The sequence below is a fragment of the Talpa occidentalis genome, unplaced genomic scaffold, assembly GCF_014898055.3.
Source record: "Talpa occidentalis isolate TD23 unplaced genomic scaffold, MPIMG_talOcc4v2.1 talOcc4.6, whole genome shotgun sequence".
NCBI classification, from domain to species: domain Eukaryota; kingdom Metazoa; phylum Chordata; class Mammalia; order Eulipotyphla; family Talpidae; genus Talpa; species Talpa occidentalis.
Window position 1 is genome coordinate 85,527,402 of NW_023604972.1, and position 18,579 is coordinate 85,545,980.

The 18,579-nt window shown below is 37.4% G+C and overlaps 1 protein-coding gene across 1 annotated transcript in view; it reads left to right on the plus strand.

The window, feature by feature from the left end:
* Window positions 1-18,579, plus strand: part of MAST4 (microtubule associated serine/threonine kinase family member 4) — a 552,565-nt gene that overhangs the window by 440,886 nt on the left and 93,100 nt on the right. The window contains 1 exon segment of the mRNA XM_054688294.1: window positions 748-836. Coding sequence (XP_054544269.1) covers window positions 748-836 — 89 coding nt within the window.

The window sequence follows — 18,579 nt, forward strand, 5'->3', positions numbered from 1 at the left end:
TTACCGTAGAGTCAAATTTACCATTTTGCAGCTTTCTACTGGCAGAGACAGGAAAAGTAAATAGTTGCCCTGTGCCCTTATGTAGCGATTATTTCTCCTCCTGAATACCTCCATAAAACCTATAGGTAGCATGCCTGTGAAAGGGAGCCTTTGCTATTATTTTGTTACAAACTGGAATCTGCTTCTCTGATGCCAAAATATTTACCTTAATGAAGAATTGAAAGCAGAATGCAAAATGAAAAATGAATGAGTAGTGAAATACATTTATCTTAGGCATCAACTGTTCTGTTGACAAAAGGCACAAATAGGAAATGTGTCTTAATAATTAGATTTTTAATTAGTGCATCGTTGTAAGATTAATGTCATTGCGCTTCGTTGCATGTAATTTTGTATTAGAAATTTCATGTCAACAAAGATGCTACCTGTGGTTAGCTGATTTGAATTCTTAATTTATCACTTGTATGTGTGTCATGTCACACATTTATAACCAAGAGCTGAAAGAATTCATTTGATTATAGCTTCACTGGTGGTGAGGAATATTGATGGTGTTATACTATGTGAATATATTATGTTTTCTAATATTCAACAAGCAAGCACCCTAAACTATTAGTGACTGCATATTAACTTGAAAAAATTTTAGCAATTGCATGAGCAGGTAGGTTGTCCAAACTTGTCTATGCTGGGTTACACATATTGGAACATTATTGATGTTGTGTTCTCAAACTGTTTTTACTTTCCTTCTGACAGTTGCCGAACAAGTAACCGGAAGAGCTTGATAGGCAATGGGCAGTCACCAGCATTGCCTCGCCCACACTCACCTCTTTCTGCTCATGCAGGTAATCACCCTTTCTTGAATTTTATCTAACTTCTTTTTTTGATAGTTTATTAAATAATATGGACAGTTTGAAATTTAGACGTATCTTCATATTGTGCTATGTTGGTTTTCCTGCTGTTCTATCATTAACTTGTTCTTTCTGATAAAATTAATCTACACCCATATTATCTTTGAGTGCTTGAAATCAAGAATTCCTCTACAATTAAGAACATTACCTGTATATTATTTTTAAAGCTCATTTATTTTTTTCTCCATTTTAAAATTTGTGGCAGATGCAAAATACATTTCCATTTAGGATTGTTTTTGGGAAATGCAGACCCTGTTGTTCACTTGAAGAGGATTAGTGTTAAGAACTATCGGGGATGAAACATTCTCTTTTTTCCTTCTTATCTCTCTAAGTTCTCCACTGGGATCACTGTAACAAAAGCTAGATTAAGAAGAGAAAAACATACAAATGTATTGAATATAAACTTTCACATAGTGACACAGGAGCCTTCATAAAAAAATGAAGACCCAAAGCAATTGGTAAACCTGAGGGCTTTATACTAGAGGTGATAGAGTGTGGAAAGTTGTGCAAAGATGTGATAGGACAAAGATGAATTGGGTGTAGGAAACTGGAGAAAACTCAGCAAGACCTGTTCATTCAGACTTCATTTGCACCCCTTATCTTTGGAGATGCTCCGTCTGGCTTTAGGGAGTCCATCTCTCACATGAGGGTTTTATGACCTGCTTCAGGGGGAAAGTCAAAAAGGCCCTCCTGCACCAGTCAGTTCTCAAATTCCTCAGGTAAACATCTTCAGTATGCCAAAGGAACCATACTTAGCATATCCTAAACTCCATGAAAATTATTTAGCATTTTCTCCCTAGAATTGAACTTATCTGTTATATATACATAATATTATATATTTGTATATTCTACTATATATACATTTTATTTTATACACAAACACCTGTTAGAAACGAGGCTGCTCCCACACTCTAGAGCATGTTTCTTATGTACAAGAGTGTCTCTGATGTTTTTCTGGCCATGGCCTGTATAACTCATCTATTACTTCAATAACCTTCGAAGGGATGATGAAAAATTAGAGATGAGGCATTTGCCCTTAGGTACTAATTATAAGGAAACTATAGCCATATTTCAAAACTGCACAAAGAAGGCTTGTTTGTGTGTTCTGTGTTTTGTTTTGCTTTGTTTTTTACATTCTATCCAAATTGGGGCAAAGAAAAGAAAGATAATTCTAATCAGGAAAGTCTGGGAGAATTTGAAGGAGTTACTTGCTCAAGATCTTGAAAGATGAACAAGACTTTGGAAAGTGGAAATGGAGTAAGAAAAGGGGATTTCCAGTATTTGGCCACAGTATGGGCTGTATAGGCTTGATTGTATAGGGAACATAAAGGCCAAAAAGAGAAATGACAGAGAATAGAAGGAATTTTGACTTACAGGGATGTTGAGGAAGATTGTTATAGGAAGATGTTTTTAATATTGTGACTGGTAAGGAGTTGAAGAAATGAGCTGTTAAACCCTAGTTCTGTTGTGCTCTTGTGAAAACTAATTTAACATTGATGGACTTTCAGATGGTGTTGATTTCATGTTTCAAAATGTGCTGTCAGTCTTCTCCAGAAGACAGTGCTTGAACTCAGGGAACTCTCAAATTGATGTGTTACATGTTTGTGGACAAGAAGGGAGAGGGGTTTTTACCCCTTTGGAGTGTAATTTTATTTTCTCCGTGGTTACACTTAAAATATGGTAAAGTAAAAAAGGTGTAAGGTAAGTTGATAAAATTATGTTATTGTGGTAAGACCACTAAAATCTCGCTATACGACTCCCAAGTGTAATTTTGGAAAAAGTCTTACACAGATATGAGAAGGCATGTTCTAAACTGTCTGTGGCAGCCTTGTGATAGCTGAACACAGGAAGCCACCTATAATAGATACCTACCAGTTGCAAAATGGACCATTGAATTGTGGTTAGTCACCCACAGCATGCTGTGCTCACGGAAAACAAATGACCTAGTAGTTCTCATATCTACATGGGTGCAATTCAAGGAGAATGTTGGGCAACAGAATGAGCACTGTTGTAAGACAGTATTTCTTAAACCATTCATATCAGAGGCTACGTAGGATGTTTTGTTTTGGGATCACACACACAGGTGTGGATATGTGTATGTATACTTCTGTAGTAAGAGTCTAAAAGAAAATAGTAATTTTAAAGACCAATTTTGTGATACTAGTTACCTCTGAGGCGATAGCTAGTGTACTTGGGGAGACAAGGAAGCTGTTAATGATCTGTATTAACAAACTGCATGATGAGCTCACAACTCTTTATACTCTTTGCATTTATATTTTGAAGATTTGCATTACATCATTATAGTAAAAGTTGACAGAAAGTCACAAGACCAAATACCTTGGTGAGGGACTGGAATTATGTCTTTTTATCTTCAGGTTTCTCAACCATAGTGCCACATAGTATTCTAGGGCCTAGGTGAATGATATTCTTACATATTATATTATGTAAGAATTATATTCTTACATATAATTCAGTAGTTAGTTACTATTTAAATTTTAAATTTAATGCTCTTTGTGTATGTTTGTAGTAATTGCATCATACTTTATGGGCCTGTTGATTAGTCTTTTATTGTGATTTCTTTAGTTTCTAATATTGAGATTAGACAAAATGTTAAGACTTTAATGATTCTTTTAATTATTTTTCCCTTTCTCTGTGTATACTTGACTTGAATTCTTTTCCCTTCAACTGTGATTTTAGTATTTAATGAGAGGAGTGGGCAGAGAAAAGCTTGTCTTTAAGAGAATATTTTCCCTTATGTTATAGAGTCAACAGGTTGTTATTTGCTCAGAAACAGTGAAAGTCTGACAGACTTTTGTGAGAAGTAGCATTTAGCAAAGTCTGATAGAGTCCTGTTTCTGTGTAAAAAAAAAAAAGTAGAAAATATAATTAAGTGGAGAACCAACCCTCATGTCTTGATAATGTGAAATGCCTTTCCATTCACTATGCTTTTTTTTTTTAAATTTAGTTTTGTCAACTTTTTTTTTTTTAAGATTTATTTATGTGTACAAGAACTGGGGCACAGTCCAGAGGTCTGGGGGTGAAAGGATTCACCAGAGACAGAGTGGGGAACGGAACAGGCAGATTGACTGAAATACACTGCTGAGGGGAGCAGCGGGCAAGTCAGGAGAGGTCTGCTGCACCGTGTGGGTATCTCCCTGGCTGGGTATCGAACCCGTGCTGCTGTGGCTACGGATAGCTTCACAGGTTGTGTCTTAACTGCTTATGCCACCAGGGAGGCCCTCACCATGCTTCTTATATTTTCCTGCTTGTGCTCCATTCTCCATGGTGTATTTGATACACAGAATGTCAGGTGAGGGGTCCTAGGTGTCTCCCTGTAAAGCAAGAGAGAGAACACTGCTGTTTCTCAGTGCACGTTGACCCAAAAGATGAAAGACACACTTTAGTTTTTCTTAGTGGTTGTGTGAGTCAGACTACTTATCACTGACTTGAATTTAAATCTATCAAATGATCGCTAGAGATGAGAATACTAACTTACATCTTGGTAGATGCGTCGGCAGTCCTCTGAGGAGAGAGAAATTGTGGCAGAGTGTTCAAGCACATTTATCTTTACAAATGAAGTACGATTTGTGGACAACCAGGGATTCCAGAAAGTGAATAGAACTGTCCTATTAAAAAAGAAAGAAAAAAACCACAGGCTCCTAGTTCCAGGAAGATTCTGAGCGTGAAATTTAATTCAGAAGCCCCAAAGTAAAGATGAGTATGTCTTTCTTAAAAGGAAAATTTCTGTGCAATAAACAAAATCAAAAGCAAAGTATGAAAAATATTTTTATGCCCACAACTAACAAACATCTGATTACTTTAATGTACAAAGAGCTTATGTACATTGATATGAAAATGGTCAACCACCAGGAGAGACATGGGTAAAATGTGTAAACAGACTGTTACTCAAACAGAAATTTATATGGCCAACAAAAGTATATGAAATGATGATTCATTGCAATCATAAGAGAAATTTGAACAAGGAAAATGAGATCGTATCAGTAACCTAGCACACTTTCAGAAATTTGAAAAAAAAATTGATGGAATCCAGTGGTTCAAGGTTGTAGCCAAGGAAAGCAGTCCCTCTCACATGGTGTGACATGTGAATTGGTACAACCATTTTGGTTTTTGCAGTTTTAAATTTTCCACTGCATTTAACTTTTGAATCAGCAAAATCTCTCTCTTGGAGTTTATCTTACTGATATTTTCACAGAATAACAAAATCATAAGTATAACATTGTTCATAACTAGCAAATGGAAAGGTGAATTATTAACCTTTATTATTTAACATATCCTTCCATAGGGAACTAGTTTAGAAAATAATCATTTAGGTATATAATCCAGCACTGCCGGTTTTCATAAAGAATGAGGTGAACTTTTATATTCTGATATTAGGAAGATGCCCAAGGTATATTGTCAAATAAAAAAATACCTTGGTAATTGTGTGTGTGGGGGTATGTGTTTGAGAGTATTTATTCATATATAGACATATTTGCATATTTGCACATATTTATAGGGAATTTTTTAAAAGATAATAGAGAGGGCCTCCCTGGTGGCACAGGCAGTTGAGCACCATGCTGTGAAGCTCTCCACAGCCTCTGCAGTGCCGGTTTGATCCCAGCTGGCGAGGGTCCCACATGGCGCATCAGACCTCTCCTGTTGTGCCTGCTGCTCCTCTCAGCAGTGTATTTTGTCAGTCTGCCTGTTCTGTTCCACGCTCTGTCTCTGGTGAGTTCTCTCACCCTCCCGCACATCTGGCCTGTACCCTGGTTCTTATATAAATAAATAAATCTTTTAAAAAAAAAGATGATGAAGAAACTTAGTGTTTGTCTTTGGGGAATAGGAAGGTAAAGAAATTATGAAGTAGGTTTATAGCAAAAATAAGGCCAGTAAAGAAAACAACATAGTATCTGCATTTTTTTATATTGCTATATAACAAATTTCCAAAAATTCAGTGACTTGAAATAATATCCATGTTTAATCTGCTAGTTCTACAGGGCAGAAATCAAGGTAGATTTGGCTTGGTTCTCCACTCACGGCATCATAGGCAAAATGAAATTGTCAGTGGGCTGGGCTTTTATCTGGAGCTGGGCAAGAATCCACTTCAAACTCATGCTCTATGGGCAGATTCCATTTGTGGTGATTGTAAGACTGAGGTCTCCATCTTCAAGTCTGCAGTGACACATCCAGTCATTCTCATGCTACAGATCTCTAATTTTTCCTGCCATATACCAGAGAAAATTCTTTTTGTTTATTATGTAAACATTCTTTCTTTTAAATGCTTTATTGATTGGGTCAGGCCCACTCAAAAAATTTGTGTATATTGAAGTCAGATGACAGGACTTTAATCACATCTGCAAAGATCCCTTTGCAGCTAGATTAGTAATTAATGGAATAATGAGGGAACAGAAATCTTTAGAATTCTGCCTACCACGTCATCACCTCCATATTATATTTTGATTCAGATGATGAAAGTATGAGCTCTAAGAGTAATAATTATAAAGGACAAACCAAAGACTAGATCTAGATAAATAACTAAGACCTAGTGACTTCAGGATTTTAAGGTCCTAAAATAGAAAATGTGACATTGTTGGCCAAAATATCTAACTTTTTGTGTTTTTAAAAAACTGTCTTATGGGAATTTGAAAGCAACTTCTTAGATTCATTTATAAGAGGTTTTCTGGAAGGAAAGTTGGAAAGGAGCTTCATTTGTTGGAGGCATTAGACAGGAATTACCCCTAAACCTCTAAGTCCATGTAAACTATTTAGGTTAGTGTCTGGTTAGAAAAACACTTAATAAATTTTTACACACACACACACACATGCACACCCCTCATTTCCAAGGAATTTGTCACTGCTGTATTTGATACTGCACTATTCATCAAGCCTGTCTTCAGAACTGCAACTGAGCTAAAGGAAGTCCACGGAATTAAAACTGAGAAACCTGAAGACTATGTATGCAAGCAATGCAATTCCAAGTAGAAACTTGTAAAAGCCCCCAAAAGTATTAGGGTAGGTATTTGGGGAATGGAAATCCAAAAAAAAAAACACCCCAAATCTCACTCTCCAATTCAAATCCCAATGGACATTTTGATGCAGATTCTATCCCCTTCTTCCATCTGCTTAAAAATTAAGGTAGGTTTCAAGTAGAAGCTGTAAGTACCATGTACATTTTTTTTTCAATAAAGTTTAGATTATTTAAAAAAAACTATGAGGGAGGTACCCATGAGAATTGTTCTCCCCACCGCTTTGCTACCCACCCTCCTTGCTCGTGAGTGGTATCACCTGTTCTCACTCATCAGGAGACATTGAGTTGGATAGGGTGGAAGGGAGTGATTTTGCAGACAGGCATGCTGATACAAAGAATTGAAAGTTAATAGTCTGGCAGTGAAGTAGAGAGAAGGGGAAATGAGCAAGATGGACTAATGATTTCAGAGGAGACATTCTGAGATAGAAAAGGGTTTGTAAACTTTCCAGTGAGCCAGGACATACCTGACAACATTTCTGATGTCATCAAGGAACTTCATAATAACCTTTTGCCTTGAGAAGGTGAGTCATAAGCTTGGTCATATGTAGCTGGGAAATAAGGAATTCAGTAAAACCTGAAATTTTAGTCCTCATTGCCAAGACCTTAGCATATTTACGAACATCCTTAAGACTCTGTGTCATTTTAAGGATGTGGTAAAATCTTACAAGAAATTCTGCAGGCTGTGTTCCCATGACTGGTTTGGTTAAAAATTGAAGAGTGGTTTTTCTTATTGTCACAGTAAAGCTGTAGTTTATAGAAAATATGAGAAATTACCTGGAAATTATGAATTCCCTAGAAATCTACTACCCAGCGCTAACTCCTGTTAACATTATAATGTAGCTCTTTTTTTTTTCACATGTATGTATGTGTGTCTGCCCATCTATATATGTGACTAAAATGCATATGTTGTAACTTTTTATTTTACTCCACCTTGCCAACACTAGTGTTAGTTAGTGTTAGTGTTAGTGTTAGGCCTTTTAGTTCCCATCAGTATAAACCAATCATAGTATCTTTTTTTTTTTTTTTTTTTTGGGACCCTCGCCGGTGGCCAGGGAATGAACCGCCAGGGAATGAACCAGCGCTGCAGAGGCTGCGGGCAGCCTCACAGCCCAGCACTCAACCGCTGCGCCACCATGGGAGGCCCAATCATAGTATCTTTTATTTTTAATGTGCAAGTTGTATTAACATAGGACTTAGAGTTTTGTATCTTTTCTTTTGCTATTAATATCCATGTTCCCTTTATTTTGTTTTATTTTTCCCTTTTGATTTGTAAGAAATAGATACATTTAAAAAAAAAATTTAAAGATTTATTTATTTATGCTTACAAGCTTTGGGGTAAAAGCCAGAGATGTGGGGGTGGGGTGGGGTGAGAGGATTCACCAGAGACAGATAGAGAGCAGAACTGGCAGACTGACTGAAATACACTGCTGAGGGGAGCAGTGGAAGAGACAGGAGAGGTCTGCTTTGCTATGTGGGTTGCTCCCTGGCCAGCTCACTTTGAAGATTGCTTCATAGTGCGGTGCTTAACCCCTTGCGCCACCAGGGAGGCTCCAAGAGATAAATATTAAATTTTGTACTCATACCAATAATCTCTCTTAAGCTTTGGTATTTATTATTTCTATAGTGTTTTTTTTTTTTTTTTAGCTAATATAAGGTTTTCTTATTTCTATTTTTATTTTTTTTATGAACTAGTATCTCAGTTTAATTTCTTTCCTTTGAATTTTGGTTAGATGCTGCAGGTTTTTATTTTCTTAACACGCATGGTCTTGTTGTATGAATCACTTGTTCCAGGCTCACCATTTCCTCTGCTCACTTCATGCTTGATAAGTTTAGTATCTGTAACTGATTTCTTTACCTTCTCACACCCTTAGTCTGTCCACCTAGGGTAATTTTTCCCAAGCAGTAAAAGAACTTTTGAGCAACAAGAGTTCTGAATCCTTCCTAAACTTTATAGACTAGCCTAAAAAGGAAGGAAGATTGCAAACCAAAAAAAAAAAAAAAGGGTAGTAAAGCATTATCTCTCAACTCCCTAGACCACCAGAGCAGTTAAGCACTTACCTATTCCTGTTCAGATATTTGCAGTGCCAGCATGGTCGTATGCAGCACACAGGGGAAAGTGTTACTTGTGGATTTTAGTTTGCTGATGAGAACAACTTAAGTCAATAGAGAGGAATGATCTTTAGGTGTCAGTGAAAGAGTTCTCCTTAGAGAAGAGGTGAGGCTAGGGACACAGCCCCAAGTGCAATAGTGTCTTTGTTTCATTTATTTTGTGACATTCATTAAAAAACCCTTTAGCTGGTTTTCCATGTTCAAAATATTTGCCAAACTGTTTAATTCTGCTTTGTAGATCTTTGTAAAAATACCCATTCAGCAAGGGGGTGACCTCCTTTGGCCTCAGGGGCATGATGGCACAAGACAAATGGTTTCTATGCTGCTTTGTTTTTTGGGGAATAGGACAAAATAAGATTATGTGCCCACTGAGTCATAGCAAATTGATTGTTCGCCTCAATAGAAATTATGTTTCCTGATGGCCTAATAAACCACTCTTTCTTTAAAATAATAGAAAATTTTTTAACCCAAGAGGAATCTACAATATAATTACTTAGTGTCATTTTGCTATAATTAAAAGCAGATGTCAGCAAAATCAACTTAAACTTTTAAAACTTCATGCTCAGCGTCCTCATAGTTTCATTATGTGTTGGTTAAAAGCAGTAAATCATATAGATAACCTTAGTCCCCCTTGAGCATCATGTTGGAATCACCTGTTTTTTAAAAAACCATCAATGGGTCCAAGATCAGATTTTTTTTTTTATTTTTTTTTTATTTATTTATTTTTTTAAGTAGAGTTTTTTTTTTTTAATAGAGGCATGTTTTATTTATCTATTTATTTTATTTGTTTGTTTTGTTTATACATGCACTGGGTACAGTCAGAAGCGCGGGAGGGTGAGAGAATTCACCAGAGCCAGAGTGGGGAGCAGAGCAGGCAGAAGGACCGAAGTACACTGCTGAGGGGAGCAGCGGGCGGCAGGAGAGGTCTGCGCGCCATGTGGGACCCTCCTCTGGTGGCCGGGGAGCAGCCGGGGATCGAACCGGTGCCGCAGAGGCCGCGGGCAGCTTCGCAACCCAGCGCTCAACCGCTGCGCCACCGGGGAGGCCCCAAGATCAGATTTCTTAATGTAGTGTGTATATCCAAGTTTTGTGATGTCACAATGCATCTGTCTCTGACGTTCAGTATTTCATAAGTTATTTTCTGAGCTATATAGAATGCTATCTTTAATATTCCATGCTGCCCTCACAATTTTATTTTTTAATCTTTAGCCTTTGTGTAACTGCCAATTGTTGGCTTGAGTAATGACACATCTTGCCCTTCCTGCTTAAGGAAAAGAATGATAAAATCAGATGGACTGACGTCAGTCAGTGTGTTTTCCTAATTTTGGGTATAGCTTTGTGTTGACTCACTAGTCAGGGGTATACACCAGTATCATGAGTATTTAATTCCTTCATGCAGATCCATGACCTTATTTTATCAGTTTTTCCTTTGAGAAGACTGCAGTATTTACATGTAATCTCTTCCTAATAATAATTTAATGACTGACATCTTTCATATATCCCTAATCTCTCAATACAGGAGATTTTAATCTCAATAGCCTTTGATTTGGCCTTTTATTCTCTACTTCATTTTAAATTGAAACTTTTGAAGACTGACTCCTAAATTTAATTTTAGAGTTCCCTTGTGTTAACAAGTGGTACTAGTGTCTGTTTCTTTGTTCTTACACTAAGAAGGACTCTTCATTATTTTTTAATTAAAATCTTGCAACATTTTTGTGTTTATACATTAGCTGTGGTTTTGGAGGGGAATATTTGGTTACAAGAGTACCAGTTAGGTCTTAGGTTCATATTGTTCAAGTTAGAATTGGCTCTATTGGGTAATAGACTGGATGTAGGAAGAGAGAGAGAATCAAAGGTGCCTTCCAGATGAGTAGGATGGGTAGAAGGGGCATTTCCCAAGATTGAGGAGACAAGGAGACAAGATACTGGGTTTGAGATGCCCATTAGACATCTGACATAAATAAACAGCTGTGTGGATGGCAACTCAGAGGTTGAGTCTGTGCTGGTGATAACAGTTTAGAAGCCATTCATTACTAAATAATTATGAGCTTGGAAAAGGACAAAATCATTGAAAGATGGAGTTTTAGAATAAGAAAAAAGCATAGCTTGGCTGAGACTACAATCTGCCATTTAGAGGATCTGAGAGAACAAGAAACTGAGAAGCAGATACTTGGGGGGAAAGAGAAGAATGTAATGTCTCAGAAACTTCCAGAAGATAGGATTCCCAGAAATAGGGAGTGGTGAATTTTATCAAGTAGGTAATACCTATCAGGCACTTAACAAATTTTTGTAAAAAGAGTAAGCAACTGTTAATAAAGAAGCTCTAGAAGCAAAGGCCAGTTTTGTTGCCCCCACCCCATCAGAGAATCCTCTTAAATATCTGAATACTTACAAAGCCCCACATATCACAGTGTATTGTCATAATAAGTTTATTTTGAAGGTAGTTTTAACCAGTCTTTCATTTAGCTTGCACATAATATAATGTTTCACCCATACTAAAAGCTGAAACAGCCATTGCCTTTCATTCTCCTTAATAGGTTAGTTGCTAAGGTGCTAATCCTCCTCCCAGGTGCACAGGACAGTATTTCACTGAAATTAGGGAAATGTGAGCTGTTCTTTTTGATAGAAAATAGACATTGGGAATTAATTCTTAAGTGTGTGTGTGTGTGTGTGTGTGTGTGTGTGTGTGTGTAAAGAGATTCTTACAAATTCTGAAGGGAAAGAATTATCAAGAAATGAAAAATCTCAAAATAGTCATTTTTCTTGAAAGTTAGTGAGATAGGAGATTCTTTCATTTCAAATTCTGTAAAATATTAGAAATAGGAACTAAAACAACTGGTTTGTCCACATTGTCTACTTAAGGATTAGACATTTTCACATTTAAATCTCATATAGTATGATAATTATACATTTCATTGTCCAAAAACATAAATGACATGTGTTATTATGTTCCCTTAGTCCCTGAAAGTTTTTGTTCAAATTGGCACACACACACACACACACACACACACACACACTCACACTAACTCACTCACTCACTCTATCTCCTAATTGAAATAAAGGAGATTGTCTTATGTTTAAGGTTGCCCTTTTTTAAAAGATACATGATAAATGATCACCCACAAAGTAAAAAGATAGATTTAAAATCCTTGCTAACTTGCTTGTCTCCTCACCCTTGAGGTTTTCAGAACTTGGTGGGCTCACTGGACAGCTTCAGGGACTGCCACAGGGACTTCTGTTTTTCTGGTACTGTTTTGCTTCTGGTACACTTTACCAGCTAACCCACAAATTATCTATGAATTTGAGTTAGACATCCTCAGCCACAGGTAAACACAGTCTGTCTTCTTCAGCCCATTAGCTGGTGAGAGTTGTGTGGATTAGTGTCACAGGGAGACTAAACTGTTCCATAAAGATAAAGAACTTGAGGCGGGGGCCCCATTAGTGTAGGGAGCAGCAGCTGTCTTCATTAAGTGCCCACCATTTAACTCAACCCAAATAAGCTTGTACCTATTGGGTGACCTGTAAAGGAGGTTTGAAAGTGTATTTTAAATTCAAGTGCATATGCTAAAGAGCATTTTCTTAAGTATCATGTACAGTAATGCCATCTCTATCTTTGAACTTACTCGCCCTGGCATAATTATAATTTCAGCTTTAATGAGGCTTTAATGCAGATTTTTGTGTTTACTGCAGCAATGTGTGAGTACTTTTCTACAAACCCATGCAAATTGCAGCCTTTTTAAGTTCTAAGCTTTTATGTTAGGAGTAACAGTGTGTAATTACAGAGCTTCTCTTGAAATGCTAAGATGCAGGTACAGTGGTAACCATCGTGAGTTTAGACATTTCAGCTATGGATAAGAGGCATCCTTCAACATTCCTGTATTGATGTTGATAATAGATTTGATTTCTCTGGGCTTATGGGAGAGAGGTGTAGAAAATTTAGAAGAGCATACATTCAAGACAAGTCATTGAGTTTTAGAAAGAAGAAATGATCTATGCTTCAATAAAATGTAAATAGTTTAGATTTTTTTTAATGTCTTTAAAATTACCTTTTTCCTATTTACAAAAGTTGTGCATAGTTATTTTAGAAAATTTGGAAAATGCAAGAAACTATAAAGAAGAATATAAAAGTCATTTGTGTTCTTATTTGCCACTCAGAATTAACTACTTAACATTTGGGTATTTGTCTAAATACGTGTGTTTTATGTATCTAAGTCTACTATAATTTTATAATATGCATACTTAAATTGTGCATAAAAATTGTACATTTATATGCACATATATAAGTATGGTTTTATAGACATAATTTTGTGCCCAGATCATTTTATTTTGGTACTACACTTTGACATACCATTAAATCTTTTTTTTTTCAAAACTTGGTTTTAAGGAATACAAAATATTCTATCTTGTGAATGTACTATAGCTACATCCCCTGATGAATATTTTGATGGTTCCAGATTGTTGTTCTTAGAAGAACATAAATCAACATGATCAACTTTAATTAGTTTGTTAGCCTCATCTGGGCAAGTTTTCTTTCTTTTTTTTGTGTGTGTAGAAGCACTGGGGTATAAGCCAGAGGTACAGGTTGCGGGGGGAGGGTTGGTAAGAGGATTCACCAGAGACAGAGTAGGGAGCAGAGCAGACAGATTGACTGAAATAAACTGCTGATGGGAGCAGCGGGAGAGACAGAGGAGGTCTGCTGCACCATGTGGGTTATTTCCCTGGCTGGTATGGAACTCAGGCTGTAGAGGTGATAGTGCTGAGACTCAACCCCTAGCACACCAGGGAAGCCCCAAGGAAGGTTTTGTTTAAACTGTGGCCTTCTCTGGTCTTATATTTGCGGTGTTGGGCTGTCAATTGCTATCTGACTTTAGTTTTTGAGGCCTTAACAGTCAGAGGTTGTGTCCACAGGAAATGTTCTTTAATGCTTGCTGCAAATGACATTTAATAAGCATCAAGAATGTGTTGTGTAGGCACCGAAATAGCTTTACACATATCTAAGTACATCAAGCGTGTTCTCCTGAGGTGAAACAATAACTACATCTATTAAGTGTCTAGGATCTTTGTTGCCAGTGACAGCGTGATGACTGAGTGTTGGTCAGTGGGGGCAAGTGAAGGTGCTGTTGTGTGCAGAGACAGAGCTGTCCACACCTCACATGTGTTCCTGTTTCTTTGGCATGAAGGGCTAGACTGTGCTATAGAAACCTCCAGCTACTGTGTAATCCTGCTACTAGACCCTTTTAAATTTGAGAACTTTAATAACTGATAAAGTATTAAATGGTGTGTATAATAAAAACTGGATCTCCAGGTACATCTGGATTTTGGCTCAATTCTACCACTTATCAGCAGTGGGTTTTTTTTTTGTTTTTTTTTTTGGCAAATCTCTCCAAAGTTTTTTACCTCCTTTTTTAGAAAATGGAAACAATAGAACTTGCCCTTGCAACCTGATGTGATTGCTTAAATGTTAGTATTTGGGATATTTTAAAGTGCTGTGACAGTGTGAGGCTTTAAAAACTATTGAAGTATTGTAACCAATCTAATTTCATAGTTATGAAATTATTTTGCAGCAAGCATTAAAGTAGTTAAAGTGATAGGGCACCATAGTGTTAAACAGGAAGCAAATTAGAACACAAGCTGGTTGGAATCTCCAAGTGGGTTGCTGACAATGGAATGTGGCATCCTTGTAACAGTCTCTGCTGGGATGCATTTGTAGTCGTCTGTGATATTTTCATTTTGGCATTGCCAGCCTTTAGAGGTCCCTCAGCTGGTGTACTTACTTTGGCTTAGAGCTGATTTGGGAAATGAATGCATTTTTTAAAGAGTCAACTCCAGTAGATCAAAACCACACCAGTTCCAGAGGGGCTGCTAACTTAGGGGTAGGGTGCAGGAAGAGGTGATTTGAAAGTGGGGTTTGCAGCTCTCTCACTCCACTTTTGCTTTAGCCAGTAAAGATCCACCTTTGGCACATTTTGGTCGGGAGAATAATGTTTAGTTTTAGCTAAAGATCTAGCGTGTGCACATGCATGATGCATCCACATTTGAAAACTAAGGAAACTGAGACCCGGTATGCTAAGGAATGAGAATCCCATGGCTTGTTAGTGTAGAACAAGATCTAGAACCCTGCTTCATGTTCTTTGCTTCTTACACTCTTCCCAGCAAAGACCCTGGAATCTGGCCCTGAAGATGTTGTTTGCAGGGATCAGGGAGACCTGGGACATTTCCAGAGATGAGTTTTGAGTCACTCTTCTCTCTGGAGCTTGATACATTGAGATCAATGGTTTTCTTTTATGTTTGTGTTTGTTTGTTTGTTTGTTTGTTTGTTTGTTTGTTTCTGACTTGGCTCTGTTAAAGAACTTGGCTTCCCACTTTTTTAAAAAGAAACACAAGTGTTTACGAAAATTTTATTGTTATAATTTGCACTTATGTTGTATTTAAGAAGAGAGAAAAATTCCTGTGTTATTTTGGGAATGAGTTCTATTGCTGTGATACATGAAAAGAGTAATTGTTAGTGAGAACATAAGCAAAGTGATAGAATACTAACATGCCCCATGTGACCTAGTCACAGTCAAAGATGATTGGTAGGAAAAGGCACCTACCCAGTTAACAGTGGCCGGAGAGAGAAAATTGTTAGCTATTTTCATGAAAACCAGGCATCCCCTGTACTGCTGCTGAGCCTCCTGCAGCCCTCTTCCTCACTGGTGGAGAAGCTGTGATATGGGTGCACGTGAGGATTCCCCAAAGCATACACATTCTAAAGTGGTCCATCTATTAAGGTATCAGAGGTTGAACAAAAAAAAAAAAACAGCATTTAATCACATGGGCAGTGGTCACCATTTTTTTTGGCTACAAAGAAGCTGTTTTCCAGATTAAATTTCTTAGTTACATGGTTGTCTGCTCTCAAGCAAGGGTGGCTTTGAATAATTCTCTTATCTTCGCTTGGCCCTAGTTTCTTTTTCTGTTAAAAGAGGAAAGTGGGATACATATATTTTCTTTCTAATAATTCCTTTAGAATATTCCTTCTGAGGCTATAATTCTATATTTCTTGCTCTTTTGTTTTAAAAGAAAATTTTTTAACCCCGTGTTTTCAGAACTTATAATACTGGCCTATATTCTGCCTTGGTGACATGTTCTTTGTAGTTAAGCATTTGATGAAAAATGATCTCTCAGCATCTACAATATTAAGGAAAAGAGGGCAGAACAGCAAGTTGGAGTAAGATGGGGAGTGACCACGGCATGTGTGGGGTGGTCACTTGCTCATTTCATTCATACCCAAGGATGCCTGTTCCCTTTGGAAGGACTTGTGATGGGAAAACTGGCTGTCCTGGTGTGTGAGCCTCACAGGCACACTTTGAAGTCATCTCTTTGTTCATCTGGAGTAGCAATACATCTTAATTTGTGGTAGAATATTTATAAAATGGAGCAATTTTGGTATAAAAGCTTTCTTTTGCACATATGGGAATGTTCCAGAACATATAATAGTTACCAAAATGACCAGCCAGTCATTAAAGGAGAGAGTTTAGTTTTGAAGATTTTAAGGGTAGGGGAAGGGGAAAACATTTGGGAGGAGGGACAGCAGTGTGTGTGTGTGGGTGAGAGAGAGAGAGGAAGAGATCCTGGGACAAAGTACATGCCCACTTCATTGTTTAGAGATGCAAATCATTTAAAATATGCCAAATGCAGAATGAAGTAAGTTTCTTAATTGGTTAAAAAACCCACTTCCTTGTGGAATTAGTAACTTGGTTTGGGAATAAAAATATTCCAACAACCTTGAAATTCAAAGAAAAACAATATGTGAGTTGGTTCACATTTGGTAATTTTGTGCTATTATTTTTTTAAAGGTTTATTTATTTGTGCATACAAGAACTGAGGTGAAGGCCAGAGTTGTGGGGAGGGGGAGTTGAGAGGATTCACCAGAGACAGAGTGGGGAGCCTAAGAGGGGGATTGACTAAAATACACTGCTGAGGGGAGAAGCAGACGAGACCGTCTAGATGAGATCTGCTATGCCATGGGGGTTAGTTCCCTGGTAGGGGATTAAACTCATGCTGCAGTGGCTGTGATTCCTTCATAGTGCTGAGACTTAACTCCTTGCACCACCAGGGAGGCCCCAATTTTGTGCCATTATTTCAGTAGAAAATGGGAATTCTAAGCTTATCACTAGTCTTAGTCTTTTCATTTGACAGTTTAGATTTTAAAAAAAGAAAGGCCTAATGCAGATTCTTCTCCCACCCCTAAAGACCCAGGTGGAATTAACACCAAGAGATATAGATACCTCTCCTACCCCCTAACAAATGTCATATAAGCCATAGCCTTCTGCTTTGTCAATAGATCTGTGAAGATGTTTTTATACCTCACACACACATCCCCCATCCTGCTTCTCTGTTGACATCAGCAATGAATGTTCATTTCCCTTGGTGAAGTGAAGCCTTAACCAATTCCTGTCATGAATATGTGCCTATCTCACCTGAATCCTACTTACCATATTGTTTCCTAAAGTTGTCTATACTAGCAAGATAGACGTTAGAATAGCAAAGTTGAACTCGGTGACATTACCATACCTCAGAGTAGCAGCTGACTAGAGGTTGTGTGTTTGGTAGCTAGCTAATCATGCTTTTCATTAAATATCTGACATCTGTCCCTGATTTGTAAAATGGCAGTAATACTGGGTATTAAGAATATAACAATGATTGCTCCTTAGGAGGAATTTTCTGTAAGTACAGCACACATTCTCATGATTTAAAATAGTCAACTCATGACTAGATCTCAGGAAGAGTATGACATTCCAGAAGGCAGAAGACCAAAGGTAGATTCCACCTCCTTTGCTGCATACCTGACATCAGAGTTAGTGTGCCAACAACCAAAACATATGTAACCATCTCCCACCACAATAGCTGCTTTATAAGCTGCTCAGAAGTTCATTGCCCTTGCAGCAACCTGATCTTTCTTATATGTCAGAAACTATATTTTCTTGTAGTAAGCATTCACGTCAGATAAATTGGGGGCTCATTCATCTGTGACAATATATCTTTTTGTTGGGGAGCCAGATAAATGGAACAAAAGCATCAAAGGTAATGTTAATGAAAACTTTTCCAAGTTGAAAAAGAACAAAATTTAGTAAAATAGCCACAAATAATGAAAACAAAGAAACAAAACTGCCCTAGCTACAGGCCTGTGACTTTGTAGTTTTCAAACAATGGATGAAAACCATCTATGAACATCTGAACAGAAACAAAACTAATTCCTTCTAAAAGAGTAAAGTTCTTCAGAGGTCTCTTCTATTAATTTCTAGGTAATGATGTTACTGTTAAAAAACTCTGCTTGCTAAAATTATATATAGGTATACCTATAGATATATAGAAAAATGCATAATCCTTCATTTGACATCTCATGTGGTATACTTCCCACGTCTTTCCTGAGAAACTCACTTAAAAATATACAGAAGATGAGAGCAAGCACATCATGGGTTTGAGGCTTCAACCTCATTAGTGCAAGGCCTGCTGTCAGCTAAGGCTGAGACATCCCTGACTGAGGTGTTTGGTTATGTT